The following is a 26,370-nucleotide window of genomic DNA, read 5'->3' as shown; positions in this document are numbered from 1 at the left end:
AAGTGTATGGAAATCTATACAACACTGCTAAAAATGTTGATTAGCGGCCCACATTTTTATATTGATGCATTCCTATTTAATAGGCTGTAAAACTGTTGTTGAGCAGCAGCTTAATATAGGCAACAACAGAATAGAACATAGCAAGAAGAATCATCTACACTTCTGCATGTAGCAAGTGTGATTCGTGACATAAGTGATTCTTAAAGAGTTCAAATTAATTAGATTAACTACAAGCCCTGACTCTGGGTAATAAGATGTCTGCTGATATTTACATATCAGAAAACATCATTATATGACATAAAACGTTTTACACTCAAAATTGAACATATAATTTAATCTGCATGCCCCTACTGAACAAAACTTTAAATCAAAAGGTATTTTAAGTAGCATGCGAATGTTGCCAAGCTTTGACCTTATCTACATATTTAAATGAAATGTTTAATAGACAGAACCATGGCCACTGTATTTGCAATAAAAAAGGAAGTCTGATGGAACTCATTAGTGACAATACTAACACATTATAGCTACATACATATGAAATACATTTGATTTTTTAAAATTTTATTTCATGTAAGAGTTCAATTTTAAACATTCTTCTGATGGCTGGTGGTGTCCATATAAGACATAGCTGGGAATGGTATGGCATTGATTGGCTGCTCTGTTAAGACTAAATTGAAGCATGAGAAGTTTGAAATTTTGGGTCTGAGGTTTAGGAGGCAAATGTACTCGTTTTGTTTGTTACATGGATGTGTTGGCTGGTCCGTCACCAGGACAGACTGGATCTGATGGCAGAAAAAAGGAGAGGGGAGAAGAGGCGCACGCAGCTCTCACGTCCAGAGAAGCACACGCCAGAGCATGTCAGGGGTGGGTGAGCGCCTATGTTTATGGAGAGGAGCACCTGGGGGGAGGGGATATTCCAAGAGTTCATGCCTCCCTAGAGGAGAAGCCGCCTTGGGCCACCACCATGTAGCCCATAGCAGAAACTGCCACCGCCAGTCTGAGCAAGGGCTGCATACATGTACCTACCTATATAAATAATCACTGAGAAAAAATTCTCTCCACAGCATGATGCTTACAAACCAAAAAAGAAAAAAAATCTCAGTATAGAACCTTCTTCCATCTCCTTGTTAGCTGCAAAGCTATAAGCAATGGCCACATGTCATCCATTCACAAGGAGAGTGGCACCTCTGGTCATTGTGCAGAGCTTAACAAATAGTTGTTATATCAACAAGTTGTTCCGCCTGAGCTATTTACTTCTGCAGATTATTGTCCAGGGTAGTTCAGGTGGACAGTCATGTCTTGGCAGGCTGGCAGTCACTGTGCACCCTGAGCTTTATGATACTTTTTGTTCACTAACAAACATCTGAGGCCTTCAGAGAGCAGCTCTATTCATAGGGTTAAATCTCACACAGGTGAAATATCTTTACTAATTAGTTGACTTTGACAACTGGTTGAAGTGGATTTTACTTAGATATATCAGAATGAAGAAACACTTTTAAATATTTACAAATTGAAAAAGAAATTGCACTTAAAAAAAATCACAAAAATACATACGTGGTTGTAGCATGAAACATATTTGAATAAGTTCATGGGGTATAAACACATTTGCATTTGTAATGTGTCTGAATGCCACATACCTATGAGATGGTTTCAGCAGGGTTAGAAACATGCGCTGCGTGATTGAGGTTTAAAAGTTGGTATACGGTCAGCCTGAATGTACAATTATGTGCTATGGGGGTTTTTCAAAAACTGTACTGCCACCTGCTGTCCGGCGCCATAACATCATCATGTTCTAAAAGTGCTCCCTCTGTACAACACGTCAGTAAAGGGGCCAGAATGTTGAGCTCCCAAAACGTGAAATGAGCGGATTATTTGGAGATTCTGACTAAAATCAGATTTGCACATAGCAGATATCCTTAAGGAGATTTTAAGGATAATTTAAGATTGTAAAGTACACAAAAACTTTAGGCGATAAATTATTTTATATGATAAAATTAACAATGAGAGAAGGGAATAGGAGTAGACTGCATTCCCAGTTAGGAATGTGTAACTTAATGTGTAACTTTGTCGAACACGAAGCAAATGTGTGACTATCTGTAGACTATTGCTTAATAATAGCCGCAGAGAAAAACCTTCATTTTCATCGTTGCTGTTGCTATTGGTCGTTGTCCTTCATCGCAAACCTTCCCATTGGTGGATCAGGCTGACATCTGTCAGCTGTACCGTTTGTGGCTCTTTCCGATGAGAAACACAACGCTGGAAGTCGAGCGGCATCACATTACGTTCAACGGTCTTCTGTCAGTGGTAGAGCATCCTGGGGATTGTAGTCCGGACTCTCGTCACCTTCCATAATTCCAGCTGTTTGACGAACAACAGCTCCCACAATCCCACGGTGAATCTTGACGCCGTCGTGCTCATGTTTGGCTTTGTTGTTGTTGTTTTTTTTTTTTTTCGGTAATTGTTTCTGGTTACTGTAGAAGCTGTGTCCCAGCAGCATAAGCCACAGCTGTCCTGAATATGTTTCCGTGGTTTTACTGAGGACTACAGACCCTCTGACTCGCGCGCGGGAGCGTTGTTCAGCCCGTCCGCAGAGAGTGTCGGGATTTAAAGGTAGGAGTCACTTCATGGAGGACTCGAGATAAAATGTGCGCAGATGTTTTTTCTTTAGTTAACAAAGCCTGTTATTGTCCCCGCTCTGTCCACACTGACAGCAGTTAAACAAAACAAGCAATAATTAGCAATAAACACATTAATTAATAATTGAGTATCCTGCGCTGTATGTTTTATTTTTTTTTTTAATTAATAAACTTGCATCGAGGTGTCTGGCACAGCGTTTCCCCGACATGCGCTGCTTTTTTTGCAGGGCCTCAAGCCTTCTGCCTGTGTAATATGAACCCTCGGAAAGTGGCTGTAAATTTCCACCTCAAATCTCTTGATTATTGGCTGCATCGACAGTTGGTATATATTTTTGTATGCTTTTCAAAGTAGAAAACTGTAAACATTTTTAGAACTTTAAAGTTCCATTTATGATGCGAAAATGGTTATGGGCCCGTTGCAGTTTTACAGCATGTTAAGAGTTTGCTGTTGTTGTTCTTCTGTTGCTACAAGCAGAAGAACAAGCACGGTCTGTTGTTTTCTGTGGCCCCGCTGGAAAATACTTCTGCCTTTGTCATGGTAATGCATAGCCGTTACAGTGTCTTTCAAAGTTTTTGTCCATCTTGAGCTCTTTCACATTTTCTCACGTTACATTTGTAATTTATGGGGTGCAATATATCAAAACAAAGGATATTGCAATCGGAAACCTAATAACATTATGTTTTGTTATCCAAAACATCAATTTGGAGCTTTTTCTTCAGGATTAAATTCCTATAGTCTTCTAGAACATAGACATGTATTTTGATACTCAAGGTAGGAGGAATAAGAACCAATTTCTTTCTAGCCATTACATTTCAAACTTCAATAACGTAAATGCAGAATTTCTAGAATGTCCTTATATGATTTTTTTCCCTACAATTATTGTAAGTGTATCGTCCATGCTCACATTGTGTGATGTATTGATCGGACATCACACAAAAAGAAAGCTCGTCCAAGAGTTTGCATCTAGAACTACCAAACCAGAATAATGTCATTTTGTTCGTGGAGTCCCAGGAGAAAGATCACAGTTTTCTGTTCTAGCAAAGTATGTTTAGACTCTTGGCCTTGCTTTCCTACTAGAAAGACAGCTCTGACCTCTGACCCAGGCTCACCCGTTTTGCATGCTCTAACAGGGTTTCCTTCAGGACTGACCTACATTTGGCTATACCTATCTTCTCATTAACTCTGTTCAACGTTCTTGGCCCTGCTGCCTGGAAAGTATCCGCACAGCCTGATGCTGCCACCACCATCTTTCATCTAGTTATTTTTTTGTCCACATATACTATTTGGCTTGTAAGCCAAAAAGTTCAGTGCAGATTTGAATAACGTCTTTCTGCCTACAGCTCTTCACCTTAGGCCAGTTTTGCAAAGGACATGGCTAATAACATCTGTATGCAGATTTTCCGACGTGGAGTGTGCTCAACACATTTTGGGTTTTTAATTGTGAAAGATTTTGAAAATCGTCCCACATTTTTCCATTCCGCTTGACAATTATTAATTATTTTGTATTGGTCTATAACACAAAAATGCAATTAAAGTAGATTGAAGTGTGTAAAAGTTCAAGGGCACGAATATTTCTCCAAGGCGCTGTTGCTGCTTTTTTACCTAGAAGAGACTGTAGTACATTAAAGATGCAGCCAGGATTGCTCAATTTATTTTAAGTAGTGTCGAATGCGAGTCCCAGACACTTTTAACTGCCTGTTTACATGTAATGAAGTACAATAACAAATGATTTTCTTTTTTACGACGACCAAAATAGCCTCGGCAGCACACTTCTAACATGTCATGTTGCAATGTCATGCTCAGAGCCTGTCCTGTCATAGAGGCTTATCTCTCGTGTCCTTTTCTCAAGTGCAGCCTCAGTCAGGCTATCTTCTTACACCAAATAAATATTCAGAGGCTTCTGCTTGCTCAAGTTTGCTCACCAGCTCATTTATTTCTTTCAGGTGTAAAGTAGCCTGTCATTGTGTTGTGTTGCCATGGACAAGGCTTGGCGCGTGGAGTTTCGAAACGTGGGCTGCGCCTACTTCCCTCAGAGCAGAGTCGACTGCCACTACACACTGAGCTCGCAGCACAGCTGGGTCAGCAGTGACTGGATTGGGCTCTTTAAGGTATCGCTACCCTGACAGAAATCGTAAAAACAAACAGAAACAGGTTAAGAAAGTCTGGAAAAGTGTTATTATTTCGTGTCACCTATTTCCAGGTCTGAAACGTTTTTCTGTGATCAAGCTGAGAAAACTGGATTTCCTAATTGAAAAAAATAAGTGGTTTTAAAAAACCGTAGTATTTTCACTGGATCGCTTTTGAGTCCCTCGGCTTCAAGCATTTTTAATGTTTAATCCCTATGTTGGTTTTTGACTTATTGATTCCCCACAGGTATTCCCATTCTCCTTGAAGCTCAATACATAGGCCTTTGTGCTTGAGATGACAAATCAGGTTTCATATATATTGTTCTGAATCGTGATGAGCCAGCTACCAGCATAAAAGATTTATCAAGAAAAGTTATGGTTTAAAAACTTTCATCATACTACTCACATGCAGGATGAGTAACTATCTAGTTAATTAACTACATAGTATAAGCATGCTACACCCTCCATGTATTACTTTGTAAACAGTAGTACGAAAAAAGGCATAATATTTTATGCACTAAGCATCTTCAATCTAGAATTTTCTCAGATCTATTAAAAACAGAAAAGAATAACTAAAGTTATATACACAGTCTGATTTAGTGATTTTTAATCTTTTGAATCACTTTGTTTTGCAGGGTTGCATAAAAAGCACTATTGTGAATACAAAGAAAACTACTTTGTATCTCTTTTGACTTCACAATAAGAGTGTTGTTAATTATCATTGCACCCCAACAACAACCGTTTTTTGTTTTTTTTCTTAACGTGACCATAAAACACACTTTACATAAAAATGGGGAAAAAAAACAAGGAGCAAAAACATCTTAAAGAGTTTGACGCACTTTACAAATAAAGCTTGATTGAATGATTTTAATTACTTTAACAGCTGAATAAATAATTTCTGCTTTTCCAGGTCCTGTAGTATATTTTTATATTTAAGTTCTTGTACAAACATATATTTTTGGTTAAGGTTGTCTCAACTTGAGACAACCTTTTCTGGAAATTACCAATAAATATTTTCAGTTAGGTTTCAAAAAGGAATTCAATTGTAAAAATGTAAGCCTGGGTAAAAAATGGATGAACCTCAACCTGGATGAAAGCCTGCATTTATTTTTATAACTGCATGACTCTGTATGTGTGTGTGTTTATGTGTTGTTGTGATTGGAAAAAAACTTTTAGTGTTGTGTATTCTGTCTTGTTTTATTGTTATTTTGTGTATTCGTTTTTGTGACCTGTCAGCGAAATACAGATGCAAATTAGCTTTTGCTCTAATCTGGTGCAGCACATCTAATGGTGACATTTATGTTTCAGTTGTACATTGATCCTTTTGAAATAAATTTCATTATAATTACCTTAGGAATAACAACATGTGCACGTTGTCCTCCTCAGGTCGGATGGTCGTCAATGAAGGACTATGAAACGTTCGTTTGGGCTCTGGCCCCTGCCGATTATCAAGAGGGCACAGAGGTCAACTGCTGCGTGCACTTCCAGGGTACTCATGTCTGTGTATTTATTGTTCATAGTTTCAGTGAATCTCTACTAGGACAGCAGATAACCACATAAAACCTTCAGCAGGAGATTGTTATTTCTATAAAATGCCTGTCATCGTTGCAAATCTTGTGTTTTATAGATGACAATGTTTGTTTCTGACTTAAAAGAGAATTTTTCGAGAAGAATAACAATAAGGAAAAAAAAACACATCCTGTGCAGAAGACAAATATCCTGCCTTGCTTTGTCTTCGGCACAGAAAGCCTCTGTCATGGCTTGAATTCATTTCTATACTAAGCAGGGGGTTGAGTAATGAGAACGACAAAAAACAATGGCTTAAAGCCTCCTCTGGTGGTTGCTGCTGCTGCTCACTGGAGAATACACTGTTCACTTTGTGCTGTGTGTCGGAAGAACCCGATCAGGGCAGTTCTCTGTGAGGAGCATGCAAGGAGCAGGTATGGGTCTGAGCCGATGTGCAGACTTCAATGTGCAGACTTCTTCTCATTCTGGATGAGAAGAAGAGCAAATAAAGAAAGTCTTCATATCAACTGCTGTGATTTAAAAATATGATTGTTTCTAGATTAACTTAGCTAATGCACATAGCTCATAAACTTAGGTGGTAATTCATTCAAGTCTGTTCTTTAGCATATAATTTAAACAGCTGTCATTTTGAACAAATTATTGTAAAATTATAGCGTTATTTAAATTTTTTTAAATTAAAGTAGTTCTCAGCATGGGCATCGTTAGACCTGGCCTCCAGGGCTGAAGCTCCCGATATATGTATTTTAATAACCCCAGATCTTATAAAGGAAGACATGTAAAAGGGGTTGGAGGATATTCTTTAAATTTGACTCTTTTTTTAAAAATCTTTTTATCATGTTATGATGTTATTCCCTTCAAAAACATAACTGGAGTGTTGCTTTGATTCTTTGATGCATGTTTAAGAAATCCTTGAATCTCCTGTGACAGACATTCAGGGCTGCCTAAAAGCTTGCTCTGACAAAGACCCGCCTACTTCCACACAGCTCCTCCTTGGAGCTGCAGTTTCTAGCCGAACTTCCACCTCCCAATGCCTTCTCCACTTAGCTCCTCCAGACTAGCAGCAGCAATTAGCATACAGCTAGTGGAACTGTGTGTCTCCCGAGTTTATCATATGAACTACTTCTCAGTCCAGTGCTCCTAAAAACAGTTGTTGAAGGTATAATGAGAAGCACTGTTGGGGTAGGGCTGGTGGCGGTTAGGGCTCTGATCACCACCAGCAAGCAAAGAACAGAGCAGGGGTTTGAACTGGCAACCCACCAGTTACAGGACGAATTTCTACCACTTGAGCCACCGTTGTAAATAAAGTATTGCAGTCTTTCTCTGATAATCGCTGGCTTGTTAAAGAAGACTTTGTTTCATCACTTTCAGCCTCCTACCTGCCCAAGCCCAGCTCCCAGGAGTATGAGTTCATATATGTTGATGCTAAAGGGGAAGTGTGCTCCCGCAGCTCAGCATTCACTTTCTGTGCACCGAAGCCTCTGGAAGACCTGGTGACCCTGGAGGACGAATCCCACGGTGAGGACGGAGGCACAGGCATGCTACTGGTAATACCCAGGGCCGAACTGCTGCAGGTGAGTCTGAGCATGACGATGACAATAAATAACATTGACGAGGCTCTGGGTTAGCGTACGCTTTTTAGAGCTGCATAATTAATGAGCGTAGATAAAGGACATCCATAGACGTAGCCCGGGTTTCTCCCCGTCTCTTCTCAGAGTCGGCTACAGGAGTGTCTGCAGGAGCGCACTGAGCTGCTGCGTGAGCAGGAGGCGGCCAAAAAGCAAAGGGAGAGAGACAGGGAGGACTACAAGAGGGAGAAGCAGCAATGGGACAGACAGCGCAGAGGGTTGGAGCGTGAGGTCAGCAGGCTGAAGGAGGAGCTGGCGCAGAGTGATCAGAAGATTGAGGAGATGGAGATGAAGCAAAAGGTGGTGCATTAACCTCGATGGTCTGCTCTCTTATTGTCCTACATTTATGTTTAAGACGATGTTCAATTCATTTTCCTCACCAGATGCTTAGAGATCTTCAAAGCCTGACTTGAATTCTGGTATTTCAGGATGAAACAGCTTTACGAGATTGTTTAGCCCAGGAGAAAGCTGCTTTAATGGAGGTCAAGGCAGCAAAAGAGCAGCTAATCAGAGAGCTTGAAGAAGACATCAAAACACTGACACAAAGAGCCGTAGAAAGAGAGACAGAATTGGAGAGGTTTGACTTTTTTTCAGTTTTTTTTTTTTTTTTTGGAGAGGTATCATGAATTGTTTTGATCACCCATAGCCAAAAATATGTATTTACAGAATGAAAGACAGAGCCAAGAGGGCAATTGCCTTGAGGAAAGAGGAGGAGACTGAAAATAAAGGCCTGCAGGTATTTTCCTCTTAAACCAATTCAGTGGTAAGAGTAAACTGGCATCTCTGTTGGTCTTTACTTTGATTTCTTCAATTTGGCCTGTTTGCTAGAACAAGCTGGATCAGACTGAAGCTGAGCTCAGGAGTTTGTCGAAAGAGTTCCAGGTTCTCAGGAACTCCCTGGCCCAGAGAGACACCAGCGTCCTGCAGCTCCAGAACACCATCACCACCCTCACACAGAAACTCACCACTGCCCACAGGAAGGAGGTCAGATATTTTAAGGATTAAACATGTTTGCACATTTGCAGAAGTTTGTACGCTGTCAGAAAAAAATCGGAATTTGATTTGAGCCTCTTCCAAGTCTAAGTATCAAACAGATTATTTCAAGACTTTATTTCTTTTTCTTATTGCTTAGTAGTTATATCCATTGATCCATTTTTAATCTCTTTGTCATTTTTATGTTTGTCAGCCCATTTGTCCATCTATTTATCCATCTGTCAGTTTTTCCATTTGTCTGTTCACCAGCTCATTTATCTCTGTTCATCTATCCACATCCTTACAATCTGTTTATTTTGTTTCTGCTTTCATATTTGTGTATGTAGAAATGTCTGCCATAACCTGGTAGTGAACTTTAACATTTATTTTAATGATGGATAAAGGAGTTTGAAAAAGAATGGCATTTCCACCTGAATAATCCTACGCAAAGTGAAAGAGAAAATGTCTCTTTATTCTGGTTTAATTTTAAAATTGTGTCTTTGCATTTAGATTTTTAATACCACTCTTGTTAATGCTTAAAATGAAAACAACCTGCCTTTTTGTTTTTTGTTTTTTTATAAAACCAGCACCAGTATCTCAAATTACTTTCTGTTTTGCCACGATGCTAACCAGACGTGTCCTTTCTGGCTTGCTTTGTCAACAGACTGAAAGTGAAGCATCGCTGAAGGAGATGCGGAGCTTACGTGAGCGATTTCACATAAGCGAACGCACCGTTGAGGGCCTGAAGAGCGATCTAAGCTCGCTGGCAGCCCAAAAGGATCATGTGCAGGCCGAACTGCACCAGGCTCGAGTGCAGGCTGCCCAACTCACCATTCAGCTTGCAGATGCCAGCATGGCCTTGAGGGAAGGAAGAGCCAACTGGGCTCAAGATAGGCAGAGTCTGCAGAACGCTGCGGAGGTAATAGATTCACTCCGATTATGGAGTCTGTGGCTGACTCAGGACTTTGCACGTTATTAAAGGAATCTAATTTGGGAAAGCATTTCATACGTTGTGTGTGTCACATCCACAGTTGGACCAGGAACACTCGGAGAGACTCAACGCAGAGCTGCAGAAGATGCAAGAGAGGCTGCAGGAGGAAACGATGGAGAGAGTGAAGCTGGAGGTTGAGCTTGGTAGAGAAAAAGATTGCAACCGGGTGAGTGAGCGAGAGAGAGACTGTATTTTCATTCAATGTAGCAATCACCTTGTGATAAAAAGTCCTTTCAGTCATGACACAAACAGGAGGTGTTTCAAAGGGGGGGGGGGGGGGGAATTGTCATGTGAACTGCGTAGCCAGTTAACTTGTTCATACCCCATTTGTTGCTTTATGAAATAAATGATTCTGACATTCAATGCTGCTTTTTTTTTGTTTTGTTTTTTTTTACGCTGTTTTGTTTTTTACTCAGGTTCAGCTGAGTGAAAGACGAAGGGAGCTGCAAGAGCTGAAAGCCAGCCAGAAGGTTGCACAGAAAGAGAAAGAGCAGCTGCGAGCAGAGAAACGGGTCAGGAGCTGAGGAGTTTTTTCTAATTGACATGCGTTTGAATATCACTATTCCTATAATAACAATTATTAAAACATTTAGCATACTTCCTGTGTCATATAACTTGGGTTTTATGACAAATTCATACTGATGCAACAAGAATGTCGGAATCTTGCATATCCCAGGTGTTGGGGATCTTCTGTGTTGTTGTCTTCTTGTTATTGTGCTATATAAATTGTTTATAGTGCAATATAAAATGCTGGTTTTCAGGTCAGTCAGTGCTGCGGCTGTTAATGTGTCTGCAGTTTTTGTTGGCTAACCAGCGTCGCGTTTGCCAGCTGCAGACTCGTTTAACAATCGCAGTTGTTCTCCAATCAAAGTGCATAAAAACAAAGGTTTTGATATTTAGTGCATCAGAGGAGTTCTATTTATATTAAATGATGTGGGTTTTTTTGTTTTGTGTGTTTATTGCGCAACATTTTCACGTGACTTCAGTTTGACGATGCCTGGTATCCCGGATATAAGGGTAATGCTGATGGAGCCCTGCTTGAGCTTGTGATGTGATCCATGTAATTTCTGCCACAGGAGTTGATGGAGTACATCTGTCAGCTGGAGCAGAAGACGGGAACAGTGACCACTGCCAGGTGGGACGCGGCTCCAATTGCCTCTACAGGTAAATTGAGCTGCACATCAATCTACTGTATGCCCTGCAGATGTGAACAATAAAAGTGTCATCTGCTATCAGAGAGGAGGAGCACTAAATATCACTCGACGTGGCTTCTGTTGCGTGTGATGAGAGCGGTTCTGTGAGCGGGAACGTGACCTCCTTCTCTTTACCAACTAATCTTTCTGGCAGGGCGTCCTGAGACTGCGCTATCCGACTCTGAGGATGAGAGCCCAGAGGCTTTGCAGATCCTCCATCCGCCAAGATCTCTGGGCCACTACAGCCTTTGCGAGCAGGGCCAGCCTGACTCCCTGCTGCTCTCAACCCCCGCTGTCGCCCAGCGGGACACGGACAGGAGCGCTGTGGTCATCAACCAGCCCGCCCCGCTCTCCCTGCCACACCAGGCCAACGCCGACACTCTGCCTCACAGCTCTGATTCGGTGAGACGCGCTATCAGAGCCGCTCGCTGTCACCACAGTGTAATTATATGTGATAGTGAAAATGAGCTATGGCTTCCAACTAATAGCCATGCACACCAGTTAAACGTGGGCAGTGGGTCGTTTGATATAGACATTATCTCATGGAAGCAATTAGGCTGCTAGTTGGCAAGTTATTCGACTGTAATAGGTGCTGGAGAGATATGAGTTAACTGCCTGACTCCTGTTCTATGTGTGTGTGTGTGTGTGTTTGTGTGTGTGTGCTTTACGCCGGCATTTAGGAGGACGAATCTGATCCAGTCCTCCACGGAAGCAAAAACTCTGAAGAGGAAACAGCACTTCTGTTGCCTGAGTACAAGGACGCATTTCTCAGGTAGCAAATCCTCATGACCTACACACTGAACATAATGTAGTAAATAAAGAACTCTCTTTGAATCATTTTCATTTCAATACCAAAGCAATTACAAAATATATATATACTTTTTGTATTGTAAATCCATTACCTAGATCATGGTGTTGTCATTAGTACGGTGACGCTACAGTTCAGCTCAAAATTATTCACATGTTCATCAGATTTAGGTTTAAATTAATATGTTAAGCTTACCCACGTGTTTCTGCTGATTGTAAGTCATATTAGCCATTTGGAGTGGCCAAATCACATTACCAACTTTATTGTGATTAGGGTGGACAGCACAAGGCCTCACAGCACCAATGATAATCATAATGCCGCTCTCAAAGCATGCCAAATGCTGTTCAGCAATTATGGAAAGGGTTTGATTGCTGTAATGTCGATAAAGACTTTGCCATTGATCATTTAGAAGGGTAAAAAGATTTTTTGAAATTCCATATTATAATAAAACATAATTAAAAACGGGTAAGTAATTAATTAAAATATATATCTACTCCTTTTACATTGTTTTATTATTTTTTTAGGTATACCTGCATCATTTTTGATTCAGAAACAAAATTTTTAGTTGAATGAAAATAATCTTAGATCTAAATATGCCAGGAGTATGAATAATTTGGGGCTTAAGCATATGTTAAAGTATAACTACTTAAACCAAAACGATGTGACAAAATTTCTTCAAACTCAATCTGCACCCCTGAAAAGTTAATTTGACAGAAAGATTTACTCTCATCATCCCCACAGACTGCTGAAAGCAGAGGTCTGATTTAAAATTTGTTAAATTTAACAGAAAATATAAACTGTAGGGGAGTTCAACCAGTGCCGGTCAAGCACCTGTGTGGTAGTCTGGACCATCGTGCCTTATAAATTGAGGTCTCACTTCCCTAGTTAGAGGACTTAATCTCCTCCTAGTCTTTTTTGGGAACCCACCATAACAGATTTGATCACCACGCAATTAGACAGGCAGTCCTACTCTTAAGCCTGATCCTTGTAATTCATCAAGAAATCCTTCAACAAGTTGAGAGAATTGACAATTTTATGTTGAAAATTGTAATTTAAAGAAGTGATTAAGTGAGGTCCCAGGAAACATGAGGATACCCTTCTGTCATGCACACTGCTTTTAATAAACTCCGGTAGCGTCTTTATGTGGTTTGTGCCAACAGGACCACTCTGTAAATCAGCCTGCTTTATACGTAAACCTTAGTGAGAAATATCATATTTTGACCTGAGAAGCAGAGGGTGAAAGCATAAAATGTTTCCAGATCAAGGCGTACGTTAATTGTGCTGATTAAACGCACGGCACGCGCCTAAACGCTGTCCGTCACTTTGCGTCTCTGTCCTCGCAGAGGACCGGTTGCATGTGGATTTCAGAGCTCGCGTATGCACACATGCATATGCAAGCGGTTATTTATGGCGACGGGGGAGCTGTGGCCTGGAGATGGAAGCTTTGAATATGTGGTCATAAATGAAGTTGAGTCAGGGTGAAGCGGGGGAAACTGTCTGAGACAGAGGTGAGGCGCTGGAGGGGAGGCAGGATGGGAGGACGAGGGGACAGAGAATGTGACAGGAAGCTGTAGCAATGATTTACCTGAGGGGTGTACCTCAGTCACGGGCCAATTTTCAGCATCGTTAAGGCTCTCGTTCTCCCACTCAGCCGCTCCTGCGCTCTGGCCTCCGCTTTCGACCGCAATGTGTGTCTTTTTTTCCCCCCTCCCCGTTTCCAACACAAACACACACTTATTCACACTCTTGTCTTGTGTCTTCCTGCAGCGATCTGGCAGACACCTCGCTATGGTGACAGGCGGATATCCAGCCAAGACAACAGCGAGCATTCACAAAGCAGGAAGGGACTTTGTTTTCCAGCTGCGTCGACTAACAAGCACATAAACAGCACATTATAAACGCAGGACACAAAGTTATATGCAATTACTCTGTATCTGCCACCAACCTTGTCTCCCCCTACTACCCTTTCACCACCCCATCCTGTAGACTGTTGTGTTATTGCCTCGGCCGTGCCAACAGTGGCAGGTCAACGCCGTCTTTATGGCTCACAGAAGACCGTTGCTCAGCGTGAAGCTGCAGGAATTTTTGGGGCCTGGCATTTGAGAGTTTGCAGGCGGGTAGCAGAATGATTTCCTTTGAATCATTGCGGCGTCGAGAGCTTTACGACGGATGTAATGTCGTTTTTATGGCGATTGTGATTAGGAGTCACGACGGGCTCTGTAATTATGATGTTTTGTGTAGACTCGGCTCTGCGGGAAATCGTGGCAAAGCTCCGTTCCAGCGTTAAATCCTCCGCCTTTGGTTTGGACACTTTTCATGGCAGCATAAAGATACTCCACAGCGCCGTTGATGAGGGGAAAAAAAGAAAAAATATATGGCAATAATGTAGGCTTATAACGTCATATTTCTCCTCCCTTTATTCAGACCTAGAATTTGATATGCACTTTTTATAGCACAAAATCACAGATGATTCATGCAGATACAGTTAGGGTGGTTTAGGTTTTCGTATTTGGACAGTGTTTAGAATAAGTAAGCTTATTAACGGCTGCTAAGGATAAATGCACCAAGCAGTTCTCTACATGTCATTGTAAAACTCACATGCTTTTTAGATCAGCTTAAATCTTTTTTTATTGATTAACAAACTACAATTTTGCTTTTGTAATCACAAAAGATGCTTGGTTGTTATGTTGAGATCCTGTTCTTATAGCTTAATATACAGTCATCCACTTCCAAATTTGTGCCTAAAATACTAAGCTTACTGTCAGCATTAGGTGTTTCCTCCTACCTTTATACTGCCTAATAAAGAAAACCGCTGCCTCCCTTTTTAATCAATATTGTATGCAGTTTTGATGGTTTGATGTTTTAAAATGAACTTGAGTTATGCTGCGAGTAAACTATATTCAGCTTTAGAAGCCACCGAGTTCATGCAGTGTAGCATTAAACAAACTTTCCGAGCTTGCCTAAGAAAATTTGCTAACTTGATGCTTGATTTTTATCTGCTGTATTTGCACCCTCTTTTTACTCTGGAGGAGTTTTTAGGTAAGATATTGATACATTGAGACTCTGTATGTTTGGAGTGTGTTTTTCATGATTTTACAGAATCTAAAATTGTGTGTTGTGAGCATATTTTGTCTACATTTTGGTGTTTTTGCTGTCTGTTTTCAAAGGCAGAACATTTGGTGTTGAGGGTTTAACCGTCGCTAAACATCGGTGATAATCAAAGGGAATGATACCTGCTGATTATGCTTAAGTCACAGTGTTTTGCAACAATATTCGTAGCCATATATGGTTTTACAAACTTGTTACAACTGGAGATTTTAAAGATTGCAGTGGTTTTTTTAAATTTATTCTTATACCCCTAAATAAACTTAAAGAGCGACCAGTTGCTTACAGAAGTCACCCTCAGTATAAATACAGCTGTCCTGTGAAGGTCTCAGAGGTTTGCTAAATATGTATTCATGTGGCAGACGGCCCCAGTCATGTCCAGATCTAAATCTCTATGTGACTTTGAAATGCAGTTAGTTGCACTCGATGTAAGTTGCAAGTATCAGAGAAAATGGAGGCGAATTTAGCTTGTTCTGCCCTACCACATAAAAATGCAGCAAAATACATTAAAGTTAGTAATTGTAACAGGACAGTTGAAAAGTTCAGTGAGTTATAAATACTTTTGGAAGGCACTGTAGTTGTTAAATAATACTAAAAACTTTAATGCGCAGAGGACTATTACTGTCAGAGAAGAAACTGTCTGTTAATACCATCTTTTGTCACTGTGGCGTTGAGCAGCATTATCCAGTTTAAACCATTTAAAGTTTGCTGTTTATCTCAGATCAAAGCACACAAAATCTGTTTTCATTGTTTGTGCTTGAAGGGTCGAGTCTTGATGAAGTTTTACGTCTGTTTTCAACCGCTGACAGCGCTCTGCAGCACACCGGAGATTAGCTAAAGTGGCTATTTTTATATTTTTTTTCCTTTTGAGGTGTTGTGTGTGAAGGTTACCCTACATGTACACCATTGTGTATTTCTGTTTTCCCGGCCATTTTGTCCTGTGTTGGGCTCATTATAATAAAATTTGTTAATAACTAGGGCGTGTGTGACTTTTCTTTTCCTCTCCTCCTGGACAAAGATTATCCTGATATTTTGATCCTCATATGACATTTCACTGGTAATTAACTATCCAATTTCTTTGCACACAGTATATAGCCCTATTCCCCTTTTGCTTAATTGCCTGTTTCGTGTACATTTCTCATTCTGGTTTTCCTCTCCTTTCATCCTTGGCTCCCCTGAGGGCTGGCCTCGTCATCGCCTTCCTCATTGTGCCTTCCTGCTTCTCTGCCAGCTTCCTGCTCTCTGTTTTTAAGGTCTCCTCCTAGTCCCCCTCCCTCCTACGCAGCCTCCATCTTAAGTCTGGGATGACGATAGCTAATTATAAAATCAATGATGCCGGGCTGCCTAGTTTACAGCCCCCTCTAAAGCCTTAACTGGGAAATCACTGTGGGATTGATGACTCCCTCACTCTTTATCTCTTTTAATTAGAAATGTAAAAGATATGAAGACCCAGAGGCTAGAACACATCTCCTAGTTTTTATGACCCTCGACACCTCCGTGTCCAGTGCTCGGTACCCTTCCCGAAATTTCCCCCCACCACCTCCTGCTCTTCACCTTTTCCCCTCCCTTCCCTTGTTTGTTTCCCCTGCCTCTCTCTTGGCACACCTTCTGTTCTCACCTAAGTTTCCCTTTTTTTTTCTTTCCATCACCTTCTCCTGTAGTAAGTCTACCTTTCTGCTCATAAGGGGAGGGAGGTATTAAATTTATGGCTTTTCCACTTGCAAATGTCTCTCACCTTCTCTTTACCTCTTCTTTCTTCTCTCGACTGATTTCCAGCTCCCTGCGGATTCTCTGCATTAGTGACAAATATTGTCTCATTTTGTCGGTTTTGACCCAAGAAGGAGTCAAATGGTAAAATATATGCTATTTCACAACTCAGCCCTACCCCTAACTTAAAGCATTGTGTATATAGGAAAAATACAGAGAGGCATATAAACTGTGTAAATGCTTAGAGCCGCTGCAGGACTGTAGGCTAAGTTAAGTTAAATTCACACAGGACAGGTTTACAGATATATTTAAAGCAAAATGAAGGTGAAAGTGTTCGACTGCTGGTGCAGCCTGATTATGTCAGACTTACAAGGACCCAAATCCATGTTTGAATAAAACTACCTGCTTATGGACTTTTAAGAGAATGGGCGACATCACAGAAATTAATTATAACCCAGATATGATCAACCCGAACTAATTGAAACTACTCTCATTCCAGGTGCCCTGGCCTACAGGGTTACTGACCTATGTCTATTTCCCCTTTTGAATATAAAATTTTTGAAAAAAATTGTTTCTCATCAATTGCGACAGCATTTGCATTGTAATGGTCTGTCCAATAAATTTCAGTTGACTGCTAATCATAGCATTAAAAGTCATTAATGACATTCTTACTGTGTCTTCGTGGAAGTTAAATCTGTTCTGGCATTTTGGTATCTAACTATGACACTTTTCTGAAAGGATGGGGGGGGCATCAGCTGATTTACTGCTGCAAATACCTTACTGTCCTGTCTTTATATTTCCTTGTGTCTTCCTGGGCTTGAGTCATTGAGGAAGCAACTGTTCTCACTATCCACATGTGTTCTGCTCCTCAACTCAGAGTTCATCTGTTGAAACATGTTTTTCTCTTGGTTGATGCCGCCACAAAACTCTGCTACTGACATTATTTCCGCATACTTTTCTTCGACATTGAAAGCACTCCTGGTCAATTGTTTGAGGGCTTTTTTTGTTTTCAAGCCACCACTCGATTACAACAGCTGGCCGCTCTGACGTTTTTGTTTTGTTTTTTTTACATTGATTTCAGCTTTAGAATTTGAAAGAATTATTGCGAGCTCCTAGACTAAACTGAGATGAGAAAGGGAAAGTTGTAAAAAAAATAAATAAATCAAATTTCTTTTACAGCCCTGAAAAGACAACAAAAATCAAACCTAGATCACACCACCTCCAATTTCTTCCTTTAGCACATCCTACATCAAACTATACCTTCCTAACTAGAGCACTCGGGTTTGCTGAGTTTTATCCCCTTGATCACTCTCCGAGGAGCTGGAGCCTCTCTGGGTCCATTATCTCTCCTGCGTGTTGACCTGCTCCTGCTGAACCGCCACTGCAGTTCGTCTTCAGAGCTCCAGCTCTTTCTTCCTGCTTTTAAATATTCTAATTAATTTCTTTGGTGGTTTGCACTCCTGACCTACATTTATAGATTCCTCACTGTATTTCTGAATAATTTATCGGCAGTGTCGGGAGAAATATTTCAGAAAAAGGCTTTTATTACTTTGTTATACATTTGGAATTTTTTCTTTTTTATTTTCCTGTTAGGTTTCCAGTCCAGAATTCACCTCCGTCACTGAATTAAGCGTCTCTGAAGTGTCTGGGATATATAGAGATCTATCCTGGCTCCTTTAAATTCACCCAACCCTCTTCTGCTCTGCTGGTTACCATGGCAACACCTTTGACGGGGGTCCACAGTATATGAGGCAATTTGATTGTTGCTTGTAAAATAGTGTATAATGTATGGGCCTTATTTTAATTCCAGTCTTGGCATTATTGATCTGCCTTTAATGATGGTTAATTAAAGAAATCGTATAATTGATAGAATCTCATCTCTGTTTATCGCCCTCCTCAGATTCTCTGTGCCTCTCTATTAATAAAATCAGCCTGAGAAATTAGTATCCCTCCCTTGCAGCCTGAAAGAAACAGGGAATGTTTACAATCGACTGCCCTTTTATCGAGAGGATTCCTGCTCGATGAAGATAAGGAATCAGTGTCAGTAATCGTGATACAATCATGAAGGGCATTATTTTGGTTGATGTTTATGAGGACAATGTAAAAAAAAAATATATATATATATATATATATATATATATATATAAATCCTAAAGGGCGTTTCAGGAATTGTTTTTTTTTGTTCTTCACTTGATTAAAAGTTAATTTGCGCTGATCTATTTGTTCTAATTAAATGCAATGTCCTAACTTTAGCTCGTATGTCTTTTTCCCCCCCCTATTTTCTGTTTTGAATTTTCTTCCACCAGCTCAAATATCACACGTCAATGTGTTTATGGTTGAATCCAAAGTACTACATCACTTAATCAATCCGTGATTTCGTCATAAGTTAGTCTGTCTAAAGAACAAAAACTTTTAGGAAAACTTTGCATCTGAAGGTGGTATTTTTATATTCCACATAGTTTGAATCTCATTATCCAATTGTTTCCATCGTCTGGGGAGAAGGGCTAAGGAGGACAGACTTTAGGGCACACTTGAGCTGAATCCCATTTAATAGGATTATCACTACCCCTATCCTTCCTAGCACCCTTGGGTGCTTAATTCAGGTCAGTGTTAAAATCCTCCACTGAGAAATAGACACTCATTCAATAAGCTGATAATTCATCAGCTATTACTGGTTCTTTGTATGTAAACATAGATGTTTAAATTTTCCCAGCTGTGTCGCATAGACAGATCACTGCAGCAGCTGTAACCATGTGTTACTTTTCAAACTTGTTAAGGAAACAAAAAATAAACTTCCAAGTGTATACTTAAGGACTTTGATATTCTAACATAAACCATTTGTTCCAAAGGAGCATGCTAATATATCAATGCTCATTATGAAACTTGCTTGAAATAATTCAAAATGATATTTTTTCTTTCTCCATTAAGGCAATACATTACAGTAATTTTCCTATTTATGATCTAGCAATATTAGGAAGTTTTCTTACCAAGACATTTACAAAAATGCCCATGAGAAAAATTGGAACTTTTTAGCAGCTGCAAAGTAATTTCACTTCTCCTCATCCGTAAGCCATAAAACATTTTGTAGGCCGGCCTTTTGGAAATGTAGGCCAAGGAAATTAAACCTTAGTCAGCACAAAAGCAGCAAGAATAAGCAACTTCTTTATTTAAAATAGTTTGACATCACTGCAACCCTTACTTTGTGTAGCTTGGCTTGCACCACCATATTCTTGTCCAATAAATTCTTTCTCAACAAAGTGTAAAGACTGGAAGATGCAGCATGGTATTTATTTGTGGTTTAAAATATAGGTTAAGTTATATATATATATTGATAGGTTAAAAATAAATGTTAATACCCTGTAATTTGTTTGGTTTGCTCCGTTCTGAAGTGTTATCCAAGTGTACAATAAACGGCGCAAGTACATTTTAACAACAGTCCAAACATGAGAAAATGTTGAATCAGCTTTCTAATGGAGTGTTCATTACACTGTGGGATGTCTTACACACTTCCCTCGTTCGGTGCAAAGGGATAATGGGAGGAGTAGCACTAGGGATAGCCCCCGGAAATAGGAGCCAAAGAATCCATCAATCCTCACCAATGTATTTTGCTTTTTATGATTCACGATTTTTCTCAACAAGCTAAAAAATAATTTAAAAAAATTAATTTAAGAACACAAAGACTGAAATTCCTAGTTAGATTAATTCTGATGCATAAAAGCCATTGTGAAGTATACTCAACGTTAATACAATTTTAACATATTTATTTATAGCCAGACAAATCATACGACTATTTTCAAGCTTGTGATGAAGTTAATTAATGCAACAGCATACTTTAGTATCAGTATTAGTATGCTACTTGATAAATATATTGGCAATAAATGAAAAAAAAAAGATAAATGATTCACTGAGATATATGGGATTATAGTGTAATTTATGCAAAATATTTGCTGCAAGATTGTCAACTGCACACAAAACACAAATGTGCACAATATCGAGTTACGTGCCGTAGAAGCTTCTCCAAGGAGTTTCCCATTGTTCATGGAATGTTACAGAGCTTTCCTCTGTAACATCCAGAGGAACACTAAAGGTAGGAAAAGCCCTAGTGAATGGTGTGTGTGCGTGTGTGTGTGCGCGCGCTGAACTCTTTCTTTTTCCATTTCTGTCATTATGGTATTACAATTCAATTCTCCTTATTTACACCTTCCATTTCCTGTGTTAATGAATGCATTTATAACTTTTTCATCCATAAATGAGACATAGCTAAAGGAAACCCGCATTTCCCTGTGAGAATAGGGAGTAAATCATGGCAGCAGACCTTTATCTGATGTCCTTGTTCTGCAGGAGGCTGTAATTTATTAGCTCTAGTTTCCTATGACTCCATGCAGTGTACCAAAGCCTGAGAGTCACAGTGCAAGAGCTCCCTCTACTGCTTTATCCCAGTAACAACTGAGTGGTAACCCTCTATGTTGTTTACATGGGGGAGTGCAGGCGCTCTTCCTGAAATGGAAAAAAGAAAAAAAAAAGACGCAATAAAAAGTCCAGAACTCTCACAAAAGTAGTTTATTGTGCCTCTTACTGTTTATATGGCTTTTCTTTGTATGACAAGAGTTGAAATAAACAGAGGACTGGCAACACGTTGGCCATGTTGACAAAATAAAACACATAAAACAACATAATCTGAAAGTTCTGCCAGCATTACCATCACTAACATCTTGCAGAGAAAGGAAGAATGAGGTCGTCACACAAGAGCTTTTTTTTGTGTGTGTGTGTGGCAGCACCATGCTGAGGACATTCACCCACTGACCAAAAGACATTTAAAAGCATTCACACAGAAACATACACACGAGAAGACCTGCCCATGTTCAGAAGACAAGACTCGTTGCTACTAGAAGAATGTTCATATTGCTTTAAACAGAGATTGAAAAAGAACCTCTGTACTGTACATCAGCCATGTTCTCCCAGCTCAACGCCCGTTGTGACATTTTGGCAATTAAGTATTGATACATGAGAACGCACATTCCTCTCCCTCAATAAGAGCTGAGGGTATACATTGGAAGACAATAGGAGATAATGGCTTTGAGATCAGAAGGCAGTTTGCTGCACAGATGGTTATGAGAGTCAGACTGGCATCTATGCTGGGTTTTTGTTATTTTTTAGACCTTCAAGGTGTGCACACAGAGGTGGCGTAGGGGGTGAGGCTTACAATCCACACATAGTTAGAAATACACAAATATTGCCTGTTTCTAGCATGCCGTAAGAGCATCTAGTGTTTGGTCCTTTCTGAAAAGCCCTGAGTCTGATTAAAAATATCTTTGACAAAACTAAAAACAAAAATCTTGCACTTGCCATAATCCATGATGTTGATGTCATTATGTGTGGATGTTTACGTTTAAGCTGATGTGTGCATTAACTGCGTTGATGTGCTGGAGGTACCCAGATCACAGCTTTGTGGCTTGTTTCCAATCTGTGGTTTTTGTAAAGCCGCAACCTGCTTTTATCCAGATTCGCCAATTCTGATTTCTTTCTTTTCCGTTTTTTTAACCAGGTAAAACCCCGTTAAGATCCGGATCTCATTTGCAAGAGAGGACTGGGGAGAAATATACAACACAAGCTACAGAGCTTGCCCAAATGTTTGGAAGCAACGTTAACTTTTTGCACACAGTATAGATTTTTTTTTATACATTCTGCAACAAAATAAACAGTACTCTCATGTAGAGCAGTCCAAGTCCAGGCTTTGAGATCTACCATGTGTCAACGTTTACATGCCTCCCTTGTGTCACACACCTCAATCAAATATCTCATCAGCTTCACTTTAGCTCTGCAGAGACCTACAAATATCCATTCGTGTGATTCAGGTGTGTAGAAGCAAGGATGCATCTGAAAGTTACAGGAAAGTCGATCACAAGGACTGGACCCCTGATATCGAGTCAATGATTAGAATACATTTTTACCAGGATTATAACATATTTGAGGGTTTTTTTACTGGACTTTTCCTTCTTCAAAGCAACCTCTTCTGACTTAAATAAGAGAATGATATACCATATATACAATATGCCATCTGTATATTGTTTTTTTTTTACCTATGCACAAAAGTTGTGACTCTTGCGAATCTTGACTCTAAAACTAAGCCCTTTCTTTCTTAGTGCTCCAACATCTACTGGGTTGCTTAAATGAACGAAAACAGAGTCAGATCATGCTATAGAAGAACTGAAAAAATATTAAGAAGTTTTTTGTTTTTTTTTAAGAAGGTATTCTCAATAGAAACATGCTTCCAAACTTTTGGCCTGTAGTGTGAAGTTAAAGTGTTGAACATATTTTTTGCAGCCTTCCTGTGAAGCAGTTAACATTTAAGTCTGTCATCTGTCAGAATTAAGCATCTTATATTAGCAATCTGCATCCTTGGTACAATTAATAATAGGCCTACTGACTGTAGAAAAAAACCTGTCTTCATGTATGCTTCCTGGATAACACAGATCCCAATGTTTCAATCATGCCCCATAACAGCCAAGAGGCTGAATTTTCAAAAGGAATAAATCAAAGCAATTTTGCTGTAATATGTTCCAACTTCCAGTCATCGATGGGACATTCAAAAGGTGGGCACAAACTGACATCCTGTCGCAGCCGTCTACTTCTTGTACCCAGAGCATCTGATCACAAATCAAAGAATACTGCAAAAGTAAGAATAGATGAGAACACACTGAATTTAGCTCTCTGCCATGGCCGTCTGGATAATCAAACCGACTTCTGACAGATTTTGTGCTTCCTCTGACTTCATTTTCACAAACAGCACACTGATAATTAGAACCAGCAAGTTCCTCTTGAAGTAACTACTTCCACACCGAAGAGAACTGTTGTCAGTGCAGCTTGAGCGCACTTTCGTATGGTGCATTCACAGATTGGAGAGAAAAAAGATTGGACTTTTGAGTTTCCAGCCAGCCAGTCAACCGATCAGGGAGAATCAATCTGAAAATCAGACGTTTACACGCCGCATCCCTAGTCCAGACATGCTAAAGGGGAATATTATGCTCAGAGATGGAGGCTATAATCCTAAAGGATAAGATGTGACCAAATAATTGACAAAAGTGCTACTTTAATGGTCAAGTGTAAATCTTTGTCCCAGCACACTGAACCATTGAGGCACATCTCTTACTAGGAGAAATCTAAGGAAAGTGTGTGTTCTTTAAGTGACTGAGGATGTGTTCTTAGTGCACATGAGAAGTAAGCACTTTAGTGTGAGTAACGCCTGATTGTAACTGGAGTCCCTGCCTGTAGTCAAACTCATTCTCAACAGTTGACTTTCCCAAACTTTGGCACAAAGATACTTCCTGCACATATTGGCTTCAATGGCAGCAAAAGAGAGAGAAAAAAAAAAGTCAATTCCCTGATAACAGAAACCGATTGGGTCACTGCAAACACAATATTAGTTCTGAATGATTATCATTGAGATCTGCAGCAAGCTAAGGCGCTACAAAAACAAAACAAAACAAACAAAAAAAAGAAGATAGAGCTAGGCTTCTGCAGATCGTAAGGAAGACCCAGCTAGCTGTAATGATGCCTCTTTCCCTCTGAATGTCTTCCCAGGAAACTTAAAAAAAAAGAAACAATTACCAAAAGAATTCATATATAAAACCAGAATAAACACATGAAAGACAAAATATAACATTATATAGATATGTATGAACTTATTTAGTAATTCAAACTTAAACAATCAGAAACCAATGTTCAAAAGCAACAGCCACAAACTAATAATAAAAATAAAAGGGTTAGCATACTCAATTTGGTATTGCCCTGTACTTTTGTTATAATGTGCTTGTTGTAATCCGTCGGAATTCAACTGCTCAGTTCTGGTATCTGGTTTGGCTATCCCCCTATTTTAGATATCGAGAACAATAGAGGGAAAGAAAGGAAATATTTAGCTTTTCAAAGAGGTTACGTTCCTTGTCATGTCAACTCCTCTTATGGCTAAGCCAGGAGTTCATATGGTCTATTGCCGTCTCTTCTTGACTTTATGTTTCTACGGTTTCCGTGTCACGAGTCATGGACCGTGTGGCCTGAGTTGGAAGCGTCTGAACACTTAAGGCTGTGCTGTGCTCCAATCAGGAGGACACAGTGATGTGCAGCAAGGAGAGCAGCGGGAGAAAGGAAAGGCCAGCATTTTCTTTTTTTTTTTGTATTCAGGAGGAAGAGAGAGTGAGGTTTCATTGTATTTCTATGTGTTAGTGTGTGTGTGGGCACGTGGGGTGTGGGTGCGTGTTTGTGTGCGTTTGTATTAAGAGCCTATATGTGTATGAAATGTTCTCTTTACTGCGCCCTCCCCACAAGGCCTTTCCTTGACCCATCTAAGTTATCCAAAACTCCCCAGGGCTCCCCGTCACTGTCCGAGCCTCGGTCTCGCTCCTCGTCTCCCAAGTCGTCGTCGTCGTCCTCATCCTCCTCTTCTGGTGATGGCTCGCTGCAGTTTTCTGTGCCCCAGCTGTCGTCCTCGTCCTCAGCCTCTTGCTTCACAACCAACGCTGGCGGCGGCGGCGGCGGCGGCGGAGGTGGCGGGGGCGGCGCGTTCTCGTTGCACTCCGTTTGGTCATCAAACGCGTCGGGGTTCTCAAGCATCTCCCTGATCAGAGGAGGCATCGGGCCAGGGATCTCCATCTTCAGAGTGATGGCTCTTTCTGCACCTGGACACAGAGATCACATGATAAATGATCACATGAAAATAATCCATGGCTGTAAGAATCTTTGACAAATAATAGACTGAAAGGTGTTTCTGTGCAAGCTTAGAACTGCAACCCACATCCTTCAGAGGCTCATGCTCAGTCATATGATGAAGAAAACCTTGGAAAAACCAATTTGGATTTTTCTATCCCAGTTTTTAGTCTTTCTGGTTCTTAACAGAATCTCTTCAATTATTGTTTTGTACTTTTGCTTCATCCAACCTCCCATCAGCTTTGACTAACTTCATTGTCCCTTCTAAGCAAAAGCATCCCCAATGCAAAATATTGACAGCACCATATTTAACGCTGAATGATGGACAGAACAGTGCTTTGTGACATGTTCTAGGCTTGGAGTATTATTTTAACACCTAATCCCAATGTAAACGTGTCCAGAACTTTATCTCTTAGATCTCTGTTGTGTTTCTTAAGAGTTTATGATACTGTTTGTTCACGAATGTTGTCTGACAAACCTCTGAGGCCTTCACAGAACAGCGGTAAAGAATAAACTGCAAACAGGTGGGCTCTGTTTAATAGGTAGGTAACTTTTGAAGGCTGGTTGCAAACATTTTTATTTTGAATTATCAGAGTAAATGTAGCTAAATAGAAATGCACGCCACGCTTTTCACAAGTTCTCTCTTTGTTACGTTTCGAAAACCATGAATCATTTCTACCATTATGCATTGAAAACCCCAATAAAATTCCCTGAAGCGTGTAGAACATAACAAAATAAGACGTTTAAGGAGTATGAACATTTTTGTGCTGCAGCTTGCTGTTTTCAGTCTTACTTCTTATCATTTATTACAATTAATAAAATGTAAAACTTTAAATGCATGTTATTCATCCGCTTAAACCGTTTTCATAGTTTGATAACATTTGAAGTGTGATCTTGGGGGAAAGTATTTGCTCAAACCAGTCTTGATTTTCTCTACCTTCATCTGACCAGATCTGTTAACAAGTCTGTGATTTGAACA

The 26,370-nt window shown here is 40.1% G+C and overlaps 2 protein-coding genes across 4 annotated transcripts in view; one reads left to right on the top strand and one right to left on the bottom strand.

Moving 5' to 3' along the window:
- The first annotated feature begins 2,419 nt into the window (after positions 1 to 2,419).
- LOC102236365 (calcium-binding and coiled-coil domain-containing protein 1-like) lies at positions 2,420 to 15,961 on the top strand. The gene is made up of 15 exons (XM_005813191.3): positions 2,420 to 2,610; positions 4,581 to 4,745; positions 6,150 to 6,252; positions 7,659 to 7,861; positions 8,003 to 8,215; positions 8,344 to 8,492; positions 8,582 to 8,651; positions 8,744 to 8,899; positions 9,552 to 9,806; positions 9,919 to 10,044; positions 10,295 to 10,390; positions 10,955 to 11,042; positions 11,226 to 11,473; positions 11,752 to 11,843; positions 13,647 to 15,961. Exons 2-15 carry the CDS (start codon positions 4,614 to 4,616, stop codon positions 13,672 to 13,674), a joined length of 1,959 nt encoding a protein of 652 aa, XP_005813248.1. The 5' UTR covers positions 2,420 to 2,610; positions 4,581 to 4,613; the 3' UTR covers positions 13,675 to 15,961.
- A 5,273-nt stretch (positions 15,962 to 21,234) lies between these two features.
- Positions 21,235 to 26,370, bottom strand: part of LOC102236110 (retinoic acid receptor gamma-A) — a 56,945-nt gene continuing 51,809 nt past the window's right edge. For all 3 annotated transcript variants that reach the window (XM_023332238.1, XM_023332235.1, XM_014474161.2), the window contains one exon: positions 21,235 to 25,363. In XM_023332238.1, the coding sequence (XP_023188006.1) occupies positions 24,993 to 25,363 (371 nt within the window). In that variant the 3' untranslated portion in view covers positions 21,235 to 24,992. The remainder of the gene's footprint in view (positions 25,364 to 26,370) is intronic.

This window comes from Xiphophorus maculatus, chromosome 1 (genome assembly GCF_002775205.1).
Source record: "Xiphophorus maculatus strain JP 163 A chromosome 1, X_maculatus-5.0-male, whole genome shotgun sequence".
NCBI lineage: Eukaryota > Metazoa > Chordata > Actinopteri > Cyprinodontiformes > Poeciliidae > Xiphophorus > Xiphophorus maculatus.
The sequence above is the reverse complement of the archived record's forward strand: the minus strand, read 5'-3'. Positions and strand labels throughout refer to the sequence as shown.